Below are 26,417 nucleotides of genomic sequence, written 5' to 3'. Positions count from 1 at the left end.
ACTAGGCGAAGGTGTTTTCTGTGTTCTGTGTGTTCGAAAGACATGGTTTTCTGTTAGGATTGACGGTGTAGGATTGATCTGTGCTGGTCTGGCTTGTTTAGTTTTACAATGGGTGTATTGATGTACTGCTCACTGCAATATGTAAGATGCTGCCTTTTCCTAGGTACTCATGTGTGACGTGTGGTTTGTTACTAAAAATCATGTTTTTCTTACAGATGGGGGGGGGTGCCAAAAAATGATGGGCCCCGGATGTTACATATGCTAGGTACGCCACTGTATGTAAAGATACCAGAAAGCTGGCGTAGCAAAAACTTCTAAGTTTTGAGTATTTAACCCTCCCACAATCTCACGGGCACTCGTTTCAAGTTTATTGAGATTTTGATTTAAACGCAATATCAAATATTTTCAATGCGTATAACAAAAATAAATTTGGGGAAATAAATAAAACCATTTGAACCAGTGTTCCCGCTAAGCTGCGCTGGCGTGCGCTGGCGCACAAAATATTACATCGCAGCGCACACGTTTCTCGTCACAGCGCACGATCGGAAGAGGCGTACGGCAGATGGCAGGGCGGCGAGAGGAGAATCGGGCGAGTTGGCTCATAACTTGCTGGCGCCCGATATTTTTGGCTCACGGTGAAAAAAGTTTGCTCACAACACCCGCCCGCTTAGAGGGAACACTGCTTGTGACCTGGTTAGCCACTGTTGGAAACAGGATATTGGGCTTGATGGACCTTCAGTCTGTCCCAGTATGGCAATTCTAATGTTCTTATGTTATGTTCTATGGAATAAAGCCACACTGCTTATCTGTACAAGTTTGGATCAAGCCCTTTGCAACTATATTTAGTTGTATTTACAGGACAGTAAACATTACTACTGTGCACAAATACAGTGTTACAAGATGCTGAACAGATACGCAGAAGAGTTAGTCCCTTCTCAGTGAACCTCACAACCTAGTTAAGATAGAAGACAAATAAGTGGACCTATATATACATTTTATTTACCATTCTGGCTTAACAGCCTTTGACGGCAAATTCATATGGCACATTTATGAACTGAGTTCTGGTTTATCTCTGTTCGATAGCAGTGCTGGTTATTCCCCAATATCTACACATGTAGCTTGATATTGGGGTTTTGTTGTTGTTTTTTTAACTACAATTGATCTGTAGAGAAATGCTGGACTGATTGAAAGTTAAATAAAAAAAATATGAATGCTATTAGCACAGGGGAGTTTTTTCAGGACCTATGATGACTGAGTATGTGTAGTTCCATGTGTGAAGTTCTGGGTTTCTAGCTCACTGCTGAGGTCCGTTTTCCCCTTTATCATTGATAAGTGGATATCTGGAATTCTGGGCGTGTTCTATCTGATATTGTGACAATTTATCTCACCCCTATTCCTTGAATTGTGGTCTTTTGTGACAAGGGGCTAAATAAATCATTTATCTAAATGGGCGAAGCTGCACAAAATAAAGCCTGTGTTCCATTAAAAATATTCTCTGTGTTATCTACTAACAGCTTTACTTACCCCCTCTACAAAGCTGAGCTAGCTGCTGCGGTAACAGCTCTGATGCTCATAGAATGCCTATGAGCGTCCGAGCTGTTATTGCCTTGGCCGGTGCTAAAAATGGTAGCGCGCTTTGTAAAGGAGGGGGTTAATGATCCCCCATATAAGAAAACAGGAGGAGAGGTCACGTGACGCTATGAGCCGGTGAGGACGTCTCTCACATCGGCTCCGGGCCCCAATCCACACAATTAAGCCTCACCGCACCGAAATTCGTCCTGGCCGGGTCCCCCGCAGACGCCCAGCATCGGGCTTCGATGGACCACTACCTGACCCGATCGCAAGAGACACCGCGATCGAAGCCGGTCAGGGCTGGAAAGCAGAAAACTACTCCGGGCGCGACCAAGATGGCGGCCGCATCGGGGACGGCGGTATCGGAGTTTACAGATGCCGCCCTAACTGAAATCAAGGCGGCGGTGACCCAGGCGCTGGGGCCGCAGTTGGAGGCTCTGACGGCTAAACTGACCCGACTGGAACAACTTCTAACTGACACTACGGCCCGCACGACAGAACTGGAGCATCGGGTGTCTGCATCTGAGGATACTATCACATCTCATGAAATGGATTTAGCCTCCTTACAAGAAACTGTGCACAGACAGGCTGAAAAAATTGATGACCTGGAAAATAGGTCCAGACGCAGTAACTTGCGGTTTCTGGGAATCCCAGAACTGATTCCTGATGCTAACCTACCTGCGGAATTGGAAAGCTGGCTTGAATTGGAATTCCCGGAAGCTATGGAAGCTGGCACTCTCTGCCTGGAACGGGCCCATCGGTTGGGTAGGAGGCCAGCTCAGGAAGACAGACCGAGAGTGGTGATAGTAAAATTCCTGAACTACAGGCACAAAGCTGCAGTTTTACACCACTACCGGGTTAAAAAAGATGCCTTAAAGATGCGAGGATCAACTATTCGCATTAGCCAAGATTACTCGACGGCTCTAACTGAAAAAAGAAAAGGATTTTATCCACTTTGTAAACGCCTGGAGGACCTTAAACAGCATTTTCTGTTTCTGTATCCGGCTACCCTGAAAATCCAGCATGCAAGTACATGGCATTCATTTACAGAGGCTTCTGATGCAGCTGACTTCATCAACACCCAGCTGGAATCCCAGGGGGACCCTCCTTGAGGATCATACCACGTAACTGTATTGGGTTTGGCTAGGATGAACTTTCAGGATTTTAGAATTGAATCTGTTGTTATGTTAAGGCTTTCTAGTTTGAGACAGTATGTCGGATGTTTGAAGGATTGGGGCTCCGTGGGTGTCTCCTCGGACCTCTTGCATATACCTCCGGGATATGCTAGTTGGGACAGTTGGGGATATGGGGGGAGGGGTTGGGTTTGATGGGGGGTGGTGGGAACAGCCTTGGGGGACAGAAAATGAATCAGTTTTGTGTTTTTCACGGGTCAGATTAGAGATGTATCTGCTATGTTTACAACTGCTGTTAATGCAATTTGATTGGGTTCATATGCTGACCGTCTGGGGGAGGCTGGGCGCCCAGACGTGGGTTCGGAGCTTTACTGTCACTATGCAATTTATAGGGGGTACACATGGGGGATAACACACTTCGAATAATTTCCTGGAACGTTGCCGGTATAACATCTCCTGTAAAGAGGTCTAAAATCCTGCAACAATTGAAACGCCACAAGGCGGATTTGGCCTGTTTGCAGGAGACTAAATTGACTGCTGAGGAGCATGAGAAATTGAAGCGGGGATGGGTAGGATCTGTTTTCCATGCCTCCTCTACAGGCAAGAGAGCTGGTGTTTGCTTGCTAATTCGAAAGGGTTTAAAATGTGTAGTCACATCCTGCCATAGAGACGAGCTAGGTAGATCATTGCTGTTGCATATAACCTTGCAAGGAACTGCTTTCCGATTACTGATAACTTATGGGCCAAACAACTACTCAACCACATATTTTAATTCGTTGATTACTTTAGGCCTTAGGGACACTTCAGTTCCTCTTCTAGTGGTGGGGGATCTCAATCAAGTTCTGGATGCCTCCCTTGATCGATCCAGAGTGTCTGGGTCTCCAACTGCAACTGACACTAGGGGACTGCCCTTTTTGTGCAAGTCCCTGGGCATGGTGGATCCCTGGCGGCTACTACACCCGTTCGAACGAGACTACACACACCAATCACGAGCACATGGAACCTTTTCCCGATTAGATTACATCCTAATAACAGAATCCTTGTTCTCGCGAGTAACAGAGGCGACGATAGGGCCATTAGCCTTGTCCGATCATTGTCCTATTTGGTTGGATATATCCTGGACTGCTCCCCCCATGGGGGACTTCCGGTGGAGATTTCCCTCCTATCTGGCTGATGACCCTTCTTTCCAAACATATTTACAAACTAACTGGGAAGAGTTTTTAGCAACTAATGGGCAACATGTACAAACCCCGGACCTATTTTGGGACACGGCTAAGGCAGTACTTAGAGGGGTGATAATTTCGTATGTATCAGCTCGCCGCAAGAGAATCGCCCAGGGTATTATTAGGCTGGAAAAGCGATACACTCAATTGAAAGCCAGATTTCTTCACAATCCGTCTCGTCTGCTCCGTGAGGACATGAACTCAGCGCAAGTAGCTTTGAATGCATTACTACATGAAAGGATCAAGCGTTCTTTGTTCTACAGAAAATATAGGTTTTACCGCTATGGTAATAGAACCGGCAGGTTGCTAGCCACACTAACTAAACACTGGCAGGATGACCGATATATTCCCCGGGTGAAGTCTGGGGCACACACTTACCATACTGCACCATCTGATATAGCTGAAGCGTTTTACAAGCACTTTTCAAACTTCTATGCTAGCCATACGACATCTATGGGCCCCGATGTTCTGGATTATTTGGAAGACGCGGGTATGCCTAAATTCACTGACCTGCAGAGATCAACCTTAAACAGACCCATCCAGGGCACAGAGATACAAAGAGCAATCACACAGCTAAAATCGTACACTGCCCCGGGACCAGATGGGTTTTCTACAGAATTTTACAAAATGATGTCTCTGCAGGTGTGTGAACCTCTCCTGGGCTATTATGTGGTGGCGCTGGAGAAGGGCCGCTTTCCTTTGCATGCCAATGCGGCCACCATAACCTTAATACCGAAACCAGGCAGACCTAAAGACGAAGTAGACTCCTATCGTCCGATATCCCTCCTGAATGTCGATATAAAAATATTGGCCCGCCTATTGGCAAATCGATTGTCTCCACTCCTGCCACTAGTGATATCCCAGGCTCAGGCAGGGTTCGTCCAAGGCCGCCACTCGGTAGTGAATGTTAGAAGGGTGTTGCTGGCAATGTTCAGAGCCCAACAAGCGTCAAACCCGGGCATATTGGTCAGTCTAGACGCTGCAAAGGCCTTTGACCAGGTTGATTGGACATACTTATTTAAGGTACTGGAATACATGGGAGTGGGGGGTTGGTTTGGGTCTTCCTTGCGGGTGTTATATTCGTCTCCAACAGCTTCCCTCTTGGTAAATGGTTTCTTGACACAACCATTCAATATTGGTAGGGGCACTCGTCAGGGATGTCCATTATCCCCGCTGCTATTCCTTCTTTATCTAGACCCTCTCCTACGAACTTTATTAAAGGATGATATTCTGGTTGGGCTGAGGGAGGGCTCCTCTCAGATACGAGTGCTGGCATTTGCCGATGACATCTTACTTACACTAGCTCAGCCACATAGTTCCTTGCAGCGTGCCTTGGAGATATTGGATGAATTCCACATATATTCAGGCCTGACGTTAAACAAACAGAAATCACTAGTGCTTCCCTTACAACCCTCGCTGTGTGACTCGTGGCCCGGCCCTTTTCCTCTAGTTTGGGCCCCAACATCTATTCGATACTTGGGTATCCACATACCGAGGGATTTGGCAACACTCTATTCACTTAATGTTCAACCACTGCTTACCCAAACTACACAACGGTTGCAGGCATGGAGATCCTACCCACTGACACTAATGGGCAGGATTGCATTATACAACATGATGATGATTCCACAGTGGCTGTATGTTCTACAAACTTTACCCATTTACTTACTGCACAAACATATCCGGCTTCATCATCGTGCATTGTCTCAATTTTTATGGAGAGGCAGGAGATCCCGAATCCCCCTATGCAATTTAACTTTACCTATCTCTCAAGGGGGTCTGGGTCTCTTGCACTTGGGGAGGTTTAATGAGGCTTGTTTATTGCGGCACTTGAATGACTGGTTCTGTGGGACATCTCACTTCTCAGCCACGAGGGTGGAGTGTTTGGCACAGGCCCCCTATCATTTTAGTTATATGTTACATGTTAAATGCCTTCCTAAACGGGACACCGATTATGGGGATGTGTTTCTCCTCCCCCTGCGTAGACTTTGGAGGAATCTCTGCCGGCGATTAGCCGTTCGACCTAATGTGACTCCATATCTACCGGTGGCTGGTAATGGAGATTTTCTCCCAGGTATGGATATGGGCGCCCAGGCCTGGTGGAGCGGGAGGGGTCTATTTTATTTATTCCATGTACTGCAATCTAACGGACAATTACAATCTTTTCAAATGTTATGTGATTCATCAGTACTAACACCGGCGGATTGGTTCCAATACAGGCAGCTCCATCATTATGTCAATACTTTGTCAGTAGCGGCCTTATCTGACACTATTCGAGAACAACTATCAGAAGCCATCTGCCTAACGGCACAAGAACCTGTACCACTACGATTCCACCACAGATTTTTACAAGAATTGGCTGGAGAATTGGACTATGCTTTATTGGCCTCGAGATGGACACAAGATTTGCAGATTACTATTTCGGTGGACATACTGAAACGGAGCTTTTCAATGGGCATGAAACTTCAGCTGTCAGTAGCAGAAAAGGAACGATACTACAAGTTCCTAGTCCGGGCATATTTTGCTCCTGTTCGGGCGTTTCGGGCACGTATCAGTCCTACTGATTGTTGTTTGAAGTGTATGGTCCCGAGAGCCTCTTTGGGTCATATGTTCTGGCACTGTCCGGGCATACAGGCCTACTGGAAACGTATCTGCCTACATGTACAATCTATCTGGAAATGCACTTGGATACCTACTAATACGTACTTATTCACGTTAAAACTTACCATGAAGCCCATCCGTCCAGGTGCAGCGGCGTTTGCCAGAAAGGCCATCTTCGTGGGACTTAAAACTATACTTCAATGCTGGTTGTCACCACATACACCAACAGTTTCCCACTGGCGCACGCAAATGATCCAGTTGGCAGGTTATGAGCGATTATCCATTGCAGACATGAACTCTAAGGCTGGTGTTTTGTACCTACGCTGTTGGATACCATTCTGTTCTACACTAGCACCGGTTGTACGCAGTAGATTGTTGAATTGACCTAACTGTTAGAGACTGTTCCCACGGGGGGTGGGAAGGTGGGGGGGGGGGGGAGTTTGAAGGGGGTTGGCAGGGGTTGGGGGTTGGTGGGGGGACCTATTGGGTACAGTTGTGATGTTTAGGTAAACTGCTTGATGATCTGGCTGATCTTGTCTCTATGTAAATGTAAAACCTAATAAAACTGTTTTAAATATAAGAAAACAGGAATCGAGATGGGTGGGTGAGGAGTAGAGAAGCCAAGATAAGTAACATTCAGAAGTGTAAGTAAAGAAAGCCATCCTAAGGAATTTAACAAATAATACATTTCATAATTAATTTGCACCAACTGTGCCCTTTCTCACTGATGGCAGAAAGAAGATGACATCTTTGAGAATCTGAATGAGTGGCACTTACTGAACCTTGCAATCTAGAAAGGATAACCAAAATATTCTTTGCCAAATCAGTACAACACTTGGCATAAAATCCTTGAAATCCATGTATAAAGATGCTTCCATTGGACTTATTTAATAGATCTTGCTTAACTTTACCTTAACTGCAAATTAGGTTATCCTAGGACATAGAAAATAAAAATATACCACCGTGCCATCCTTGGAAAAAGAAAATACCATTTAAAATGCATCTGTAAGGGTACAGAAAACAAAAATGTAACACTACACATATCTGTTTTCATTCTCTCTGTTATTTGAGATTATAATTATTCTGGATATTTTAAAATTATTTTTGAAACTATTATCTGCCAAGGGAAATAATTTTGGATCAGTGAAATGCAAATGCTAGCCAAATTAAGAACACAATTTTAATAAAAATGTGCTACCTGGCATACATATTAGTTGTTTTGTCAACCTACACTGCCAATAGTCGCTGTGCAACTTATTCCCCCCTCACCTCTCTATTCAATTTTTAGCAAATGCTGGTCTTTTGGCAAAACTATTACTTTTTCTTCTTGGCAAAGAAACCTAAACCTAGGCGGTAGGATAAGAAAAAGTGACCAGAGACCATGTCCAAACAGGAACAATGAGTTCCTTATTGGTATACAGGTAACATACAATCAGTTTATTCAGTTCTTGCTAATCTTTTAGGGCTCCTTTTACTAAGGTGCGTTAGCGTTTTTAGCTTGCGCTGCCCCCCACGCTACGTGTAAAAACTAACGCCAGCTCGTGCTGCAATGCAGCGCACGCTAAAACCGCTAGCGCAGCTTAGTAAAAGGAGCCCTTAGTTGTGGATTTTCATTCTGGATGATGAGGATCAATTAAATTATATAACAACATAGGTTGCCTGAAGTATATCTGTTCTCTTATTGCCCCAATAAATGCTAGCATCATAGCACATTTCCATACATGCAACAGGACAATACCAGGACTGGATCAGACAGTTTGGCTTTTGTTGGGCAAGCATGCAACAAAATACATAAGATATTGCAGTGTTTTTAAAATTGCTTCTAGAATCATTTTAATGTAGTCCTCTATAATCTGAATGCCTTACCTCTGAGGACACCCACAATTTAGGTCTATCCCATCTGCAAAGGGGCAGACTAGACAAGAGGCATCAGCCAAAACCTGTGATTCGTTAGCAGCAAACTGGACTATCAGGGGACGATCACCTAGTGAAATTGAAATGGCAATTATGTTATACCAATGTTAAAACTGACCATAAAATATTATAAAGGACAATTCTATAATTACATGCCTTCTGTGCACAAAAGCAGCAAAAAGTGCCACAGATGCACACAAGCACCTTAAGCACTATTCTATAAGGGCATGAGTTAAGTGGCATTGCATGTAACTGAAAGGGAGGGGCATTAATATACAGTAGATGCATCTCTCACTTACATTACATTGCATTAGAGATTTCTATTCCGCCATTACCTTGCGGTTCAAGGCAGATTACAAAAGAGTTATAAAGGCGTTGGCTGTGCAAAAAGGATATTATAACAGGTTTAAGGATGTGTGGGGGCCATTATTAAATTATTATAATGCATAATTTACATTTTTCCCAATTATGAATTACTTGTGGTTTGGGGTGGGGGGTGGGTATTTGGATTTTTTTTTTACTAATTATATACATGATTTAAAATAAGATATTATAGTAATGTGGTGTACTATGGTTATTTATGAATTGGGTGGGGGGTGGGTGATTAACTTTTTTGTTGTATATTATTGTAGATTTTCAGGTGATGCTAAATTTATAATTGTTTGTTATTTACTGTACACTTGATGTTTATGTTAAAATGAATAAAGAATTAAAAAAAAAAAAGAGTTATAAAGGTGGATTACAAAAGAAGATCATTGCACAACTTATAGAATGCACAACTTATAGAATACTGTAAATTTCGTATTCTGTTATTTGGAATTAGGTGGATGCACCTAATATTTAGGCGTACTAATGTGGATTTATGCTAGTACTAATGGAATCTGGATACTGATACCGGAGTGCTTACATCTAAGCACCCCCTTATAGAATTGCAGTTTTGTACGCACACCAGCCAGTTTTTTTGTTTCAGTAGTTTTACAACTGGTTTCATTTTTAGCATGTGCTATTTTGCAAGTAGCACTAACTAAAACAAAATAAAACAAATTTGGTTTTTGTCAAGTTCATTTTGAAACGAAAAGAGCCTTTGTTATTTCAGGTTTCATTTTGTATCAAAATCAATTCATATCTCACACTGAGATGTAGGTTCAAAGCACTTAGACACGCAAAGTTCCATAGGTTACTATGGTACTTTGTGTGTCTAAGTGCTTTGAAAATGAGCCCCATAGTATCTGTATTAGTGAAAGGAATACTGCCACCTTATCATCACTACAATCACTGTGATAAGCTGTCATTTATGCTAGTGTTTAGGCAAGGATTCGAGCAGAAATAGGACTCTAGACTGGGAGTTTTTGCAAGATATTCTCTCATTCAAAGAAAGTCATACTGGACTTAGTGCTTACAAATGTTTCTTTATTCAGTTTTGCATATTACAACAAGTGTATCAGAAAAATTCATGTAATCTTATAAATACAAACTTGATTTTCTTCATGAACACTTTAAGTACAATATATCATACTTATATTCATATTTTATAATGATTTAAATATTATGTAATACATTTAATAAATATGACAAATGTAAATAAAATAGAAAAACCCCCAATCCCTCCCTACCTATTTCAGAAAATCTAACCTAATACATCAAAATGTATTAATTAATTCATACATATTATGAGATAAATAAAATAATACCCACCCCATCCCAACTTAACAAATATCTTATTATGGGAAAATGTTATTAATCATTACAAAAATCTGCTAATGGTCTCCAAATCTTCTGAAATTTACCAAAGTAACCTTTCTGTGTTGCTATTGTGCGCTCCATTTTATATATATGGCATACCCAATTCCACCAAAAGTTATAACTTAATCTGTCATAATTTTTCCAATTGTATGTTATTTGTTGAATTGCTGCTCCAGTCAATATGAATAAAAGTTTGTTATTATGTGACGAAATTTGACTCTTTGCTCTCATTGTTGTACCAAATAAAATACAAATTACAAATGTTTCTGATGTTACATTGGGTGATCATCTGGGATTCAGTGATCACTGCATAGAACTGTTTAATATTAAGATGGGTATAGAGAGGGCTCATTCAAAAGTAGAGGTTCTAGAACTAAAAAAACTAACTTTGTTCAGATGAGGGATTATGTCAAGAAATTGTTGTCTGGATGGGAACGACTACTATTGGGTTCTTGCCAGGTACTTGTGACTTGGATTGGCCTCTGTGAAGACTGAATACAGGACTAGAGAGACCATTGGTTTCATCCAGTAAGCTATTCTTATGTGCCTATGACTGGAAGGAGAAAAAATGCAGTGGGCAAAACTGAACGGGGTTATTGTAAGGGCAACAGACCATTTTGTGAGGCAAGTAAGTAAAAGGAAAAGAAGGCCGCTTTGGTTCTCAAAAGTAGTAGCTGAGAATGTAAGGAATAAGAGGTTAACTTTTATATGCTACAAAAGAGTGCAGAAAGAGGAAGACAGGCAAAAATATCTGGAAAAGTTAAGAAAGGCTGGTCGAGTAGTCAGGAAAGCAAATAAGCAAATGGAAGAAAAATAGCTGACATGGTAAAACGGGGAAACAAGACATTTTTTTAGATATATCAGTGATAGGAAGAAATGCAAAAGTGGCATTATGAGATTCAAAGGTAAAGGGGAAAAATATGTAGAAGCTGATAAAGAAAAGGCTGAATTGTTTAACAAATATTTCTGTTCTGTGTTCATGGCTGAAGCATTGGTAGCGGGACCACAGAAGACAAACACGAATAGGGATGGAGACTACTCCATCACTAGATGGAGATAGACCCTGATCGATTTTCAGAGGGTTGTGTTTGTGAGGAGCTAGCTAAATTAAAGGTAGGCAAAGCAATGGGGCCGGATGGTGTTCATCCGAGGGTGCTGAAGGAACTTAGGGAAGTTCTGGGGGCTCCGCTAACTGATCTTTTCAATACTTCTCTAGAGTCGGAAGTGGTACCGGAGGTTTGGAAAAAGGCAGATGTGCTCCACAAAAGTGGAAGTAAAGTAGAAGTAGGGAGCTACAGGCCAGTAAGTCTGACTTCTATGGTAAGCAAATTAATGGAAACACTTTTAAAACAGAGAATGGTGAAGTTTCTAGAATCCGATAGATTACATGACCGGAAGCAAAACAGATCACTAGAGGTAGGTCTTGTCAGACAAATTTGATCAATTTCTTTGACTGAGCAAACAGAGAATTGGATAGAGGAAGTGCACATGCTAGATGTGGTGTATTTAGATTTTAGCAAAGCCTCTGATGTTCCACACAGGCATCTAATAAATAATCTGAGTGCCCTCGGCATGGACCTCAAAGTGACAGACTGGGTCAGGAACTGGTTGAGTGGAAGGTGACAGAGGGTAGTGGTCAATGGAGATTGCTCTGAAGAAAGGATGTTACCAGTGGTGTGCCTCAAGGTTCTGTTCTTGGGTCTGTTTATTTATTTAAGTATTTATACACCACTTATAGCCTAAGTGGTTTACATTTTTATTAGCGATATTGCTGAAGGGCTGTCGGGTAAGATTTGCCTCTCTGAGGATGACACCAAAATCTACAATAAATTAGACACCCTGGATGATGTGAATAACATGAAGAAAGACATAGTGAAGCTTGAAGAATGGTCTGAAATTTGGCAGCTAACATTTAATGCTAAGAAATGCAAGGTCATTTGGACTGAAAAAACCCGAGAGAACGGTACAGTTTAGGGGGTGAAGAACTAATGTGTATGACAGAAGAGCAGGACTTGGGTATGATTGTATGTGATGGTCTTAAGGGTAGTCTTAAGGAAGCCAAACAGGTTGAAAAGGTGACAGCGAAAGCTAGAAGGATGCTAGGGTGCATAGGGAGAGGAATAGCTAATAGTAAATAGGAGGTATTGATGCACCTCTATAAGACTCTGTTGAGACCTCATTTAGAATATTGTGGCAATTCTGGAGACTGCACCTTTGAAAAGATATTAAAAGGATGGAGCCAATTCAAAGGAAGGCTACTTAAACTTTGGAGAAAAGGCGGGAGAGGAGAGATATGACAGAGATGTTTAAATACCTAGGTGGTGTAAATGTGCATGAGTCGAGTCTCTCATTTGAAAAGAAGCTCTGAAATGAGAGGGCATAAGATGAAGTTAAGAGGTGATAGGCTCAGGAGTAATCTAAGGAAATATTTTTTTACATGCATTCCTGCATGTATTTTGTAAAAAAAAAAAAAAAAGATCCACATTGGCAGATCTTTTTCTAATATGTTTTTAAAACTGTACAACAACTTGGATATATCAATTCTGATTTCTAAAGTCTATCTAAAATGGGCCTTCACATGATTTTCTTGAGACTTATAACCTTGCTCTCCCCTCCTTGAGTAACGAGAGGGTTTTGAGGCCTGAGGAAACTCAGGAGATAGGGATTGTGTGTGTGTGGGGGGGGGGGGGCAGGGGGTGGAGAACAGTTTGCCAAGAGCCATCATACCAGGCAAAACCCTTTGTTTGAGACCCAAGACCCTTCAGACTCCTATTCTGGTACTGCAACACAATACTTCTGCTCTTCAAGTCAAGGCCCGCAGACCAAGGCTTGGGGCTCCGGGAGGTATTCCTTCCTGTTGTATTAGTCAAGGATTCAACCATGGGCTACAGGCCATATTCTATAACCCTGGGAGTCAAGCCAAATGAGAAATAAATCATATTGCTGGGCCATCTCCTGGTAGCAAAGAAATACTGGTGTTCCAAGGCAGTACCACCTCTAAACGATGCTCCTGAATTATCAGCATTTTCTGTCTCCATCTGTTGGTAGGGATATACAACCTACTCATTTGGACTGGTCTAGCAGGATAAGGAAGGGGGAAACATTGTATGTTCTGTACAGACTTAGGGCTCCTTTTACAAAGCTGCGATAGCAGGTTTAGCGCGCACTTAGCGTGTGCTAAATTGCCACGTGCTAGACGCTGCCAGCATTGAGCTGGCGTTAGTTCTAGCTGCGTAGCGTGGGTTTAGCGCGTGCAGCAATTCTGCAAGTTCTGAACCTCAAGGTAATGGCGGAATAGAAATCTCTAATGTAATATAATGTAATGTAATGATGGCAGAAAAGACCAATTGGCCACTCTAGCCTGCCCAGTTTCTGGTCTACTCTGCATAGGCTATATCCCTGCATAGGCTATATCCCAGCATAGGCTATATCCCAGCCTTTTTGCGGATGATACCAAGATTAGTAACAGAGTAGACACTGAGGAGGGAGTGGAAAACATGAAAAAGGATCTACAAAAGTTAGAGGAATAGTCTAAAATCTGGCAACTAAAATTCAATGCAAAGAAATGCAGTGTAATGCATTTGGGGATTAATAATCGGAAGGAGCCGTATATGCTGGGAGGGGAGAGGCTGATATACACGGATGGGGAGAGAGACCTTGGAGTGATAGTATCCGAAGATCTAAAGGTGAAAAAACAGTGACAAGGCGGTGGCTGCTGCTAGAAGGATGCTGGGCTGTATAAAGAGCGGCGTAACCAGTAGAAGAACAAAGGTGTTGATGCCCCTGTACAGGTCGTTGGTGAAGCCCCACCTGGAGTATTGTGTTCAGTTTTGGAGACCGTATCTGGCAAAGGACACAAAAAGGCTTGAAGTGGTCTAGAGGAGGGTGAAGAAAATGATAGGAGATTTGTGACAAAAGATGTATGAGGAGAGACTGGAAGCCCTGAATATGTATACTTTAGAGGAAAGGAGGGACAAGGGAGATATGATTCAGATGTACAAATACTTGAAAGGTATTAACATAGAACAAAATCTTTTCCAGAGAAAGGAAAATGGTAAAACCAGAGGACATAATTTGAGGTTGAGGGGTGGGAGACTCAAAAAATTCTTCTTTACGGAGAGGGTAGTGGATGCCTGGAATGTGCTCCCGAGAGAGGTGGTGGAGAGGAAAACGGTGACGGAGTTCAAAAAAGCATGGGATGAACACAGAGGATCTAGAATCAGAAAATAATAGTAAGTATTGAAGAACTAAGGCCAGTACTGTGTCTGTATATGGCCAATACTGTGTCTGTATATGGCTGTTTGGTGGAGGATGGGCTGGGGAGGGCTTCAATGGCTGGGAGGGTGTAGATGGACTGGAGTGAGCTTTGACGGAGACTTCAGTAGTTGGAACCTAAAAACAGTACCGGGCAGAGCTTTGGATTTGTGCCCAGAAATAGATAAGAAGAAGAAGAAGGAAAAAACCCAACAAATTTTTAGATTGAATCAGGTTGGGCAGACTAGATGGACCATTCGGGTCTTTATCTGCCATCATCTACTATGTTACTACAGAAGTTTGACTGATTGTTGAATTGTCACTTATTGTCAACTTCTTCTTTGGTTTTCTATTATCCTGGGTAGAAGGGTATATTTTGTATATTCTCACACTTAATATAGCATCCAGCAGGTCTCTCCAAAATTGACCACATTTACTAATAAAAAGTCTTAAAACAAAACAATAAAATGCACCTTCATTTGTTGTGAATTCACTGTCTCTTGCTTTGACAGACTTAACAAAATCAGTGGCAACTATCATTGGCGTGTAACAGAGATCACAGCTGTATTTCCTCACCAGAGTTCTGAAAGCTAACCTGTAAGCAGAAAATTAACTTATAAAGCACAATCTACTTAAAATTCCATTCAAAGAATTCTAAATAAATGCCACAAAACTAAATTAACAGAATACAAAGTTAAAAAAAAAAAAAGAAGTATAGTCATACATGTATACAAACAGTTTTAGACCAAGAATAACCTTTAAATGAATAAGCAGTCCAGAATTTGGAAAGCAAATTAAAAGTTGAAGGATTTACTGAATTGTGGCTAGATTCAAATCTTTTTTAAAATTTTTTTTTCCAACCCACTGGATCTTTGAAAAGAAATCATACATAAAGGGGTCAAGAACATATATCCATCTGTTTAGGGGTAAAATGAAAATTTTATGGAAGGACCCAAATTTGGTATGGGAAGAAAACCTGGAAAAAGTTTGAAAATGTATTTGAATTCTGCTCACATCTTTTCAGTAGTAGCTCAAGGTGAAGGTGAGTTACATTCAGGCATACTAGGTATATGACATATCAAACTGTACTTGACTGTAACTTGCCTTGAACTACTACTGGAAAAGCATGAATTAAAGCTCAGAGTTAAATTTTGTAATGTGAAAGTGATCAATTACAAAAAAATAAAAATGAATGATGTCATATCAAATTAATGGAAAATTTGTTGCCATTAAATCAATGGAAAATTTGTTGCCATTAAAACACTTATCAAATATCATTTTATAAACGTTTTATATTTTAGGGGAGGAAGTGTTTCTCACTTCAGACAAGCATACTTTAAAAACTTAGGGCTTCTTTTACAAAACTACGGTAGAAGTTTCTATTAGAGAATGACACGGTGACAAAATTCATCACCGTTCCTGTCCCCGCGGATAACCGCGGGAAATAATCCCATGTCATTTTTTAGTGTCTATTTCAGCCTCAGTCCTTCTACACCAGCATTCTTCAACGCAAAGCTTGAGGGTCAGTGGTTGTGGCCATTCATACTCTGATTCTTATGTGAGCCAAGGATAATGAAGCCATTGTGACATCACTGATGTGATTGGCTCTTAGGCACTGGTGGAATGAGGCATTATGACATCACAATATCTGCTCTGGATACCAGAAACTGTCATTCTGTAGTGTCTGTTTCAACCTCAGTCCTTCTACACCAGCATTCTTCAACGCAAAGCTTGAGGGTCAGTGGTTGTGGCCATTCATACTCTGATTCTTCCCTCTCTCCTTAAAGAATGACATGAAGATGGTTTCCCGCGGTTATCCGCGGGGACGGGAACAGTGATGAATTTTGTCACCGTGTCATTCTCTAGTTTCTACCATGGGCCGAAGAGGTAAATGCTCTGATGCTCATAGAATTCCTATGAGCATCGGGGCATTTAATTTGATGACCCGCGGTAGAAACCTCTACCACCATTTAGTAGAAGGAGCCCTTAAACTTCAGTATGCTATTTTTTTGAACTATTGTTTTCAGTACATACACTTTTTTTTCTTTCAGAATCAAACATTCAAGAGGTACTGGTAGACGTGAAAAAAAAGTTTAAATGTAATTTAAAGAAATAGATCATTACATGAAAGGGTGTGAACTCTGTTTCTCAGGAAAAGGTCTTGAATCAGTTAAATAGAGGTGCATTTATTCCAGAGCCATGCCGCCAAATAGGTTAATTTTTGTGCAGGCTATGACAATAAAGAACATAATATGCAAGGTAATGGCAATTTATTTTAAAGTCCAACTATAATGAGGTTTATAGAGACATCAAAAATATCCTCATTCAATTGAAATTCATATGAGCTTAAAGAACTTCATAAATACAGTCAAACCTCGGTTTGCGAGTAACCCGGTTTGCGAGTGTTTTGCAAGACGAGCAAAACATTCTCGCAAAACGTGTCTTGCAAACCAAGTGTTGACTCGATTTGCGAGCACCCCTCGATAACCGGCATCGCTCCCCCCGCTCGCAAAGGACCCCCTACCGCTCGAATCGGCACCCCCCCCCGCGAGAACAGGAACCCCCCGCCCGACCAACTTTAACTCACCCCCCCTTTGGCACCAGGCACGTAGCCCACAAGTGCCGGTGCCGCTTATAGATCTTCTTCCCAGTCTCTGCCGGCTTTGAGCATGCATCTGCGCATGCTCAAGCCCTTCTAATTCTCCCTCTCACCGAGAATCTCGGCGAGAGGGAGAATTAGAAGGGCTTGAGCATGCGCAGATGCATGCTCAAAGCCGGCAGAGACTGGGAAGAAGATCTACATCGGCACCGGCACTTGTGGGCTGCGTGCCTGGTGCCAAAGGGGGGGTGAGTTAAAGTTGGTCGGGCGGGGGGTTCCTGTTCTCGCGGGGGGGGGGGGGTGCCGATTCAAGGGGGGGGCCTTTGCGAGCGGGGGGGGGCTGTTCTCGTGCCGGTGCCAGACGGGGGGTGGGTGAGTTAAAGTTGGTCGGGCGGGGGGTGCCTGTTCTCACGGGGGGTGCCGGATCACGCGGGGGTGGGGGGGGGAGCAGCGCCCTGGCCTCGGGGGTGGGAACGTATCAAAGCGAGTTTCCATTATTTCCTATGGGGAAACTCGCTTTGATAAACGAGCATTTTGGATTACGAGCATGCTCCTGGAACGGATTATGCTCGTAATCCAAGGTACCACTGTACTTTTTTCTAATATATCTCTAAAGTTCATAATAGAAAGTTCATCATGCTTTTGTTGTATACTCAATTTCTCAACTTCTCTTGTTTTTTAACTATGGGATAACACCTCAGCGGCTACATCTGTATAGAATCAAGTCTGTTAGATACAGAGTTCATAGCGTAGCTAGCCTCCTCATTGGTCAAATCCCTGCTCCTCCTTATGTTAAATAATCTTAGTTTTATATATTAATTCTATGAAATAAATTAGTTTTCAAACTTAGCTTTTTCATATCGTTTAGGCGTTTAAACAGGACTTCGACATGGATCCACGTTTCGCAAGTGCTGTTTCAAGGAGATGCCACGATATTCAGACCCCGCTACCAACTTCAAATCTTATGACAATAAAGAACTTCACTCCTAAATTGGGGTATGCTGCTTCTTGTGACCCTGGGCAAGTCACTTAATCCTCCACTGCCTCAGGTACATTAAACATACTGTGAGCCCGCTGGGACAGATAGGAAAAATGCTTGAGTACCTGATTGTATATTGCTTAATACACCAAGCGGTATATATATAAAAAACCTTAATTCCCTCATATTATCTCAGTCTCGCAAAATTACTGCTAATGCACTGTGCCAAGAGAGCTTCCTTTTGGAGTTCATATGATGTTACATGTATAGCCAATTTATCAAGGTGTGCTTGCAAATTCTTTTTAATGAGACCTGTCATACTCAAAACAATGTGCATTGCAGTGATCCAAGAACTAAAAGCAACTTCTATAAGACTCTGAAACCAAGAAAACACATACACTGTTATGCAAGAACAGTAAAATGTGTGATTAATACTTACTTTGAATATCGCACCATAGGGGCACATATTTTTATAGTACGACCAGGATGAAATAAGTCCATTAGATTTTCTCAGTGGCATGGCAGGTCTTCAGTAAAATCACTATTTAGGATAATCTGATCTTTTTTCCCCAAGTCTGAAATAAACATTTTAAAAAGGCTATCATCTTCTTTCTTACTTTCTAGTAATGCACTGTGAGAGAAAAAAGAAATGATAGTGAATCTTTAGATATAAATTCAGGGGCTGATGCTGAAAACTAATACCAGTTTTAAAAAGTAGTCAGTACTGGATTTGCACACAAACAATTGTGCGTTAAATGCTCAAAAAGCTTTAGTATGGATTTTAATGTGTACATTAAAGAAGGCCACAAATTGTTTTTAAATGACTGTTAACGAGGTGAATAAGCACTGCAATTTGTAGAAGTAAATGATGGCCTATAACAATGTTTCTCAACTCGGTCCTGGAGTACCCCCTTGCCAGTCAGGTTTTCAGGATATCCACAATGAATATGCATGAAATACATTTGCATAATGGAGGCAGTATATGCAAATTCATTGTGGATATCCTAAAAACTTGACTGGCAAAGGGGTAATCCAAGACCGAGTTGAGAAACACTGGCCTAAAATGCCAAAATGTTTTCACCAGATCAGAAGATTTCGTTGTTCACACTGAACTGTGGATTTTGTCTTCTTTTATACACAGAAGGAAACCAGTGCAAATTTTAAGCACTAATAGTGAGAAAATAAATATGTGCATGAGTCCCAGCAAAACAAAAGTGAAAGCACATATTGGTGCCAGTTTTTCTGCACTCAGTTAAAGTGCAAACAATTTTTGAAAGGCACATAGTTAAAAGTGCAGAACAGTGTTAATATATGTTAAGTATACAGTGCTGTGTACATCTAACAATACTAAAGAAATGTTAAGTAGTAGTATGCTTTCACTTATAGCAGGGGTAGGAAATTCCAGTCCTCGAGAGCCGAAGCCAGGTCAGGTTTTCAGAATATCCACAATGAAGAATATGTACGAGATGGACTTGCATGCATTGCCTCCTTGAGATGCATATTTATTGTAGATATCCTGAAAACCTGACCTGGCTCCGGCTCTCGAGGACCGGAATTGCCTACCCCTGACTTATAGTATTGTCTGGGCATGCATACAAGAACTGCATGCTGCAAAACCTTTGTATTCATGTGCCAGGCACAGTCCTCCCCTTACTTTCAATTTGTTACTGCAAATTTACCATGTATAACATTTGCATATGATTTATTTTGAGCCTCTCTTTTGCTATTTTTTTCCTTTCTGCTGCATTATGGGCTTTTGTGTTATTGCACTTTTGTGCCCAGATTTGAGCATCAGCCTCTCTCAGTTAAGCATAATCTGTATTTTGAGATCATTTTATCTAGCATGGAAATTGATGCACCATACCATGTTTCTATATGTGAGTAAGTGAAGGAAAAAAATTTGGATTTGTACAGGGTCTTCAGTTCATAACATGAAAAATACATTACCATACATTATATGCCTGTAATCCCAAGGATAATAATAATAATAACTTTATTTTTGTACACCGCAGTACCATAACAGTTCAGAGCGGTTAACAGAGTAAGAGACTGTACATATACTGTGATGTTACAAATAAGTCAATCAGGATTGGGACTTGTATACTGCCTTTTTGTAGTTTTGCAACCACACTCAAAGCGGGCTCACAATCTATCTAATGTACTTGGGGCAGCGGAGGATTAAGTGACTTGCCCAGGGTCACAAGGAGCAGTGTGGTGTTTGAACCCACAACTTCAGGGTGCTGAGGCTGTAGCTCTAACCACTACACCACACTCTCTTCCGAAAAGACCAGTTCCCACTTGTTAAATTTTTTTTTTTCTGCGAAGCTAAGTGTACCCCCAGGAAAGAAAATATGGCCACAGTGACAATTAGGTGTGGGGGTTACCGAACAAGTTTAGTAGTAGCTCAAGGAGAGTTACATTCAGGTACATTACAGTGGAACATGGTAAAACCAGGATTTCTAGGATCTTCAGGATCCTCATTGACTTGTATTGAGATCCACACAGACATACCTGTCCACAGGGATAAATATAATTCTGGTGCACAGGGCATACGAGTGGGTTAACTCCTTTAACCGGGAGCTGTGCAGAAGGCATCATCTACAATTTCTTCAGTTCCGCGTCCTTACTTGGTGGGCTGTACTGACTCTCTTCAGTTTTTCCTTCTGCAAGATAAGGTGTTTTTCTGATCTGCTCAGAGTATGTATTTTATTATTTTGGGGGTTTATAATCCGAATCTGGAGGCTTTTGGTGCTCACAAGGACACAGACTCAGCAGCAGTCTGCAGCTAACAGGGCAACCCTTCAGGGAATCTTTTTAGCCAGCCTGCATTTCCATTTGTGGAGCTTGGGGTCCATTCCCTTGGAAGCTAGGTTTGCCCTTGATTGATCAGGCGCTTGAGCACAGGCTATTTGCTCATGGCTGTCTGGGACAGGCTTTAGTATGTGCAGTCTGTGTTCCCTTCCCCCGTTGCAACAAGTGGATCTATGGAGGTCTGAGGTCTCAGTCTGACTTCAGTACGACTGGCAGCCCAAAGATCGCAGTGTTGTGGACCCTTTCATATGCTTGTTTGAGGCTATGGTTTTCTTCAGATTCTAGCTGCAGTATGAGCTGAAGTAGACAATAAGCACCAGTACAGCACATTGAGTACCGTATGTCCCCATATATAGGCTGTGCTTATATGTTAGGTGTCAGACACAGAGCCAGTGTGTCAGCACCTACATACCACAGATATATGTGTAATTTATAACCGTCTATAAGTTACACATGTAACTTACATGCTTAAGTTACATGCATAACTTATAGACAAGTAACACATGTAACTTACACGTACAAGTTACACATGTATGTCTACAAGTTACACATGCAAGTTACATGTGAAAGCTACACGTGTATCCTTTTTTTAAATTCTTTATTCATTTTCAAACTTTCAACAAGTGATTTATAATACAAACATATACACTGTAATATTACTTATTAATCATACATTCATTAATTCATAATATAACTTCTCCCTCCAATATAACCCTATAGTTTTATATAATTAAAATTAATCCCCCCCTCCCCCCCACCCTATTCTTCAGTAGACAAATTATTAATTATAATCAATCCTTACAATATCCTTAAAATGTATCTTGTGCTTGTCCCACGAGAACCGACGGTAAAAACATGCAGGAAGCAGCATGGGGCTGGGCTGGAAGTCGTAAGGATCTCTCCTGCTCCGCACCGCTGGTCGCAACTTGAAGAGCAGCAAGTCCAGTGAGGGAGGTAAGGGGGGGGGGAGATGATTTTTAAAAACTGTACAGGTCGCCCCAGTTTTGCAAGCTACACCCACTGTGCCAGCTTGCAAAACCCATATATAAGCACGGCTTATATATGGGGAAATACGGTACTCATTGTGCTGTACTTGTGCTTATTGCCCATCCCAGACAGCCATGAGCCAAATAACCTGTGCTCAAGCACCTGATCAATCAGGGGCAAGCCTAGCTTCCAGGGGAATGGACCCCAAGCTCCACAAATGGAGGGTTGCCCTGTTAGCTGCAGACTGCTGCTGAGTCTGTGCCTTTTCCCTAGGCTACTGGGGTCTTCTTGAGCACCAAAAGCCTCCAGATTTGGATTATAAACCCCCAAAATAATAAAATACATACTCTGAGCAGATCAGAAAGACACCTTAACTTTCAGAAGGAAAAACTGAAGAGAGTCAGTACAGCCCACCAACGAAGGAGGCGGAACTGAATAAATTGTAGATGATACCATCTGCACAGCTCCCGGTTAAAGGAGTTAACCCACTCGTATGCCCTGTGCACCAGAATTATATTTATCCCTGTGGACAGGTATGTCTGTGTGTTTGTTTGTACTGCATGTGTGCACAAGTTGGTTTGTATGTGTGCACATGCTAACAAGGGGTCTTGGTAAAACCAGGATTTCTAGGATCTCCAGGATCTAGGGTAGATCACCTTAAGAATGGAATGCTCTTTTATGACAGCAGCAGGCTGTCTTTCAGTAGGGAATCCCCATGCTCTTTCACCCGTCTCTGTAAAGTCCCGTGCCCTATGATGCAGTATTTTTCTTCTGTGGGTGGGATTGGCAGAGAAGGACCAATGATGTCAGCATAAGGGGAGGGGACTTCCTGCAGAATGACAGAAAATGAGTCAAAACAGTTGGTGCAAGTAACAGACCTAAATGATAGGCAAGATAGTGGAAGCTGCTGCAGGGAGTGATTGTGGGGGACTGAAAGAGGCATAAAATACAATCAATATGTTCCAGAAAGAAGCAAAATAAATAGTAGACAAAGTGAAGTGAAGGGGTGAGGGGACACAGTGGCAGGAAACATCCATATTCTGTACTCCCCCATCAAAAGCACTGCATCTGCTAGTATCCAGCAGGATCTCCCAGGATCCTGCAATTCTGACCCCCAAAAGGGCTGTATACATCTGGATTCTGCATCTTTCACAATCTATAAGTGAGGAAACATCCATTCCGTGCACTCCTTCCCTATCAAAAGCAGAGGACCTGCCATGATCCTGAAGGATGTGTAGAATCCTGCAGGATATCCAGGATCTAGCAAGATCCTGCAGTTCTGACCTCCCATGAAGGGCTGTATCCCCCTGGATTCAGCACCCTTCTCCATCTATAAGGCAAGAAACATCTATTCCCTGCACTCTTTTCCCATCAGAAGCCTTATAGGTGGTGAGAACGGTGCTGAATCCAGGGGGATATAACCTTTCCTGGGGTCAGAATCGCAGGATCCTGACACATCCTGCATATCCCGTGCTTCTGATGGGGAAGGAGTGCAGGGAATGGATGTTTCCTGCCTTATAGGTGGTGAAAGGTGCTGAATCCAGGGGGACACATCCTGCAAGATTGGATGTTTCCTGCCTTATAGGTGATGAAGGGTATTGAATCCAGATAGATACAGCACTTCCTGGGGTCAGAATTGGAGGATCCTGACACATCCTGCATTATCCATATTCCATATGATAAGCAAACCGACTATTCGTTATCATAGCATAAGATATTAAAAAGAACTATTATTAACTACCTTATAGCTACAATGCCACCGGCCATAGAAGGAAAGAACCAACAGCCCACCTAACAACCTCTTTCGTAAAGAGCCACCATTTCAGTATGACGTGGGTTTTTTTTTTTTTTTGCTAAACTCAAGGTAAATTACCCCTCCCTGACCACAGCCAATGAGCCTATTCCATACTGGATGTGATCAAACCCTCCCACCCCCGAGCTGGTTCCTATGATTTCCAACCGTCTCCCCCACGAGACAAGTCCTTGCCGCAGCCACGCGCACCTCCTAATTACTGGCCGCGAGACAGGTACCTCTGGCAGGCAAGACGCTCCTCAGTTATTGGTCGTGAACCAGGAACCCTTCGCCGGTCCTTTCCCAGACTCCAAGCGTGCGGGTGGTTAGAGACGTCGGGCGCGGGGTATGTACGTCACACCCGGATGCTGACAACGCGGATGGTGTGTGGCAGGTAGTCGAAAATCATGGCCAGCGTCGCAACTCCAGTGGACGTTAGGGAACTGTTCCAAGATGGTGAGTGGAGCTACCGCGGCTCTAGTGTTGTCCTCCTCTCAAGTCACGTTAGCCTGCCTAGTGAATGGGGACGAAGGGACGCCAGAGACCTCGGTGACTTGACTTTTGCCCGTCGTACGGCTCTTGTTTGGTTGCTCTTTTTTTTTTTTTTTTATTAGTGATGCTTCTGCTTAAATTCACTCTCTTACCTGTTGAAGTTGTGTTATACTGGTTTGGGACAGGTTGAAATGGATTCTAACGGGAAAGTGTGTTGCTATTGCAGTACTTTGCAGGAACGAGGTTGGCAAAGAGAAACTATAATGGAATCACTTTAGTGTTTTCAATCAGGAATTTATGGATTATAGGGAACCATTGAGCATTACTGTTAGGCGATTTTTTATATTCTTAGTAACTTGGCTGCTCCTAAGAGGGTAGAGGAGCTTCCTGAAGGTTTATATTTTCCTTTAGTGTAGCCTAAGAAACTTTACTACTGTATTGTTATCGGTTTTACTTTTAATGAAGTGTATGACTGTCTTCTATATATGCTATGCATATACAGTACATGTATTCAGGGAACTTGCTTGTACAAAAATATAAAAATTGTGCTAAATGAATAGGTTCCTTTTCAGATATGTTTTGCAAAAAAGCAAGAGCTCCCACCTATTGAGACTGTGTCCCTCTACACTAGTGCTGCCCGATTCAGAAAAAAAATTTCGATTCGATTCAGCCTATTGAATTGGTTTTCCGATTTGATTCAATTTTCCTGCCCAATTGGGTGTTTTTTTCAAACATCCTGGTGGGTTTATTTTATAGCCTCTTAATCACCTTTGCCTTCTCCTAACCACACTGGCGCTGCGGTGTAAACAAAATAAACAAAAAAGACTTTTCCTCTCTCTGTTAAATCCTAGCTCACGTTTGCAGTCTAACACCAGCTCTGGCAGGATACACATTTCAAAACTGACATATTGTAATCACAAAACAGAAAATAAAATTACTTTTTCTACCTTTTGTTGTCTGGTCATTATTCAAATCTTGTTGGTCCTAGGCTCTGGTTGTCTTCTGATAACTTGCTTGCTAACCATCCATCTGCCATCTCTGTCCTCCCCTTCCGTTTCCCTTCCCTCCCCCGAAGGTCTGGCATCTTTCCTTTTTTTCGTCTCCCTCTCCAGATCCACCTTTTCTTAACTACCCTTTCATTCAGCATCTCTCCCTCTTTCCCCACCACCCCAGAGTCCACCATTTCTCCCTTTCTTTTCCCAACTACCCTCCTATCCAGTATCTCTATTCCCCCTCCACACCATCCCTTGTGTCCAACTTCTCTCCCTTTCTGTTCCTTCCCTCCCTAAATCCCATTGTCCATCATCTCTCTCCCTCTCCTCTATTTTTAGACCCATTATTTCTTCCCGCCCAAAGTCCGGCATATGCATGTCTCTTTGAACCCCCCTTCCCTCCCACCCTCTGTGTACTTCTACACCAGGCCTGCCTGCCTGTCCCCCCCCTTGAAGGCCTGCCTGCCTGTCCCCCCCTTGAAGGCCTGCCTGCCTGCCTGTCACCCTCTTAAAGGCCTGTCTGCCTGCCTGTCACCCTCTTGAAGGCCTGCTTGCCTGCCTGTCACCCTCTTGAAGGCCTGCCTGCCTGCCTGTTACCCTCTTGAAGGCCTGCCTGCCTGCCTGTCACCCTCTTGAAGGCCTGCCTGCCTGCCTGTCACCCTCTTGAAGGCCTGCCTGCCTGCCTGTCACCCTCTTGAAGGCCTGCCTGCCTGCCTGTCACCCTCTTGAAGGCCTGCCTGCCTGCCTGCCTGTCACCCTCTTGAAGGCCTGCCTGCCTGCCTGCCTGTCACCCTCTTGAAGGCCTGCCTGCCTGCCTGTCCCCTCTTGAAGGCCTGCCTGCCTGCCTGTCCCCTCTTGAAGGCCTGCCTGCCTGCCTGTCCCCTCTTGAAGGCCTGCCTGCCTGCCTGTCCCCTCTTGAAGGCCTGCCTGCCTGACTGTCCCGCCTTGAAGGCCTGCCTGCCTGACTGTCCCTCCTTGAAGGCTTGCCTGCCTGTACCCTCTGAAGGCCTGCCTCACCCACCACCATGAAGGACTGCTCACACACACCCCCTCCAGCAAGGCCTGCGTGTTCCCCCTTGCCTCCCACTGGTGTCCGACTTCCCCCCTGCCCTCCCCGCACCGTTTACCTTAAAGAAGCAGCCTGCAGACAAGATCGCGATGCTAGCGATCTTTGCACTGCTTTGGAGCTGTTTCCTCTGCCACGGTCCCGCCCCTTCTCTAACGTCAGAGACAGGATTGCGGCAGAGGAAACAGCTCGGAAGCAGTGCAAAGATCGCTAGCATCGCGATCTTGTCTGCAGGTTGCTTCTTTAAGGTAGACGGTGC

General features: G+C 43.0%; 2 protein-coding genes across 3 annotated transcripts in view; one reads left to right on the top strand and one right to left on the bottom strand.

Moving 5' to 3' along the window:
* LOC117366890 overlaps positions 1 to 22,161 on the bottom strand; it is a 108,407-nt gene extending 86,246 nt beyond the window's left edge. Inside the window, exons 1-5 of the mRNA XM_033958866.1 lie at positions 21,923 to 22,161; positions 18,636 to 18,649; positions 18,458 to 18,527; positions 14,914 to 15,035; positions 8,396 to 8,513 (exon numbers count right to left, since the gene is read on the bottom strand). Of these exons, the coding sequence (XP_033814757.1) occupies positions 8,396 to 8,513; positions 14,914 to 15,035; positions 18,458 to 18,527; positions 18,636 to 18,649; positions 21,923 to 22,161 (563 nt within the window). The remainder of the gene's footprint in view (positions 1 to 8,395; positions 8,514 to 14,913; positions 15,036 to 18,457; positions 18,528 to 18,635; positions 18,650 to 21,922) is intronic.
* A 1,590-nt stretch (positions 22,162 to 23,751) lies between these two features.
* COG5 (component of oligomeric golgi complex 5) overlaps positions 23,752 to 26,417 on the top strand; it is a 342,545-nt gene continuing 339,879 nt past the window's right edge. Inside the window, exon 1 of one of the 2 annotated variants that reach the window (XM_033957896.1) lies at positions 23,752 to 23,843. In XM_033957896.1, the coding sequence (XP_033813787.1) occupies positions 23,765 to 23,843 (79 nt within the window). In that variant the 5' untranslated portion in view covers positions 23,752 to 23,764. Of the gene's footprint in view, positions 24,065 to 26,417 lie in introns of both variants that reach the window. The other variant, XM_033957897.1, reaches the window with a different exon arrangement.

This window comes from Geotrypetes seraphini, chromosome 9 (assembly GCF_902459505.1).
Source record: "Geotrypetes seraphini chromosome 9, aGeoSer1.1, whole genome shotgun sequence".
Taxonomy (NCBI): Eukaryota; Metazoa; Chordata; class Amphibia; order Gymnophiona; family Dermophiidae; genus Geotrypetes; species Geotrypetes seraphini.
The sequence above is the reverse complement of the archived record's forward strand: the minus strand, read 5'-3'. Positions and strand labels throughout refer to the sequence as shown.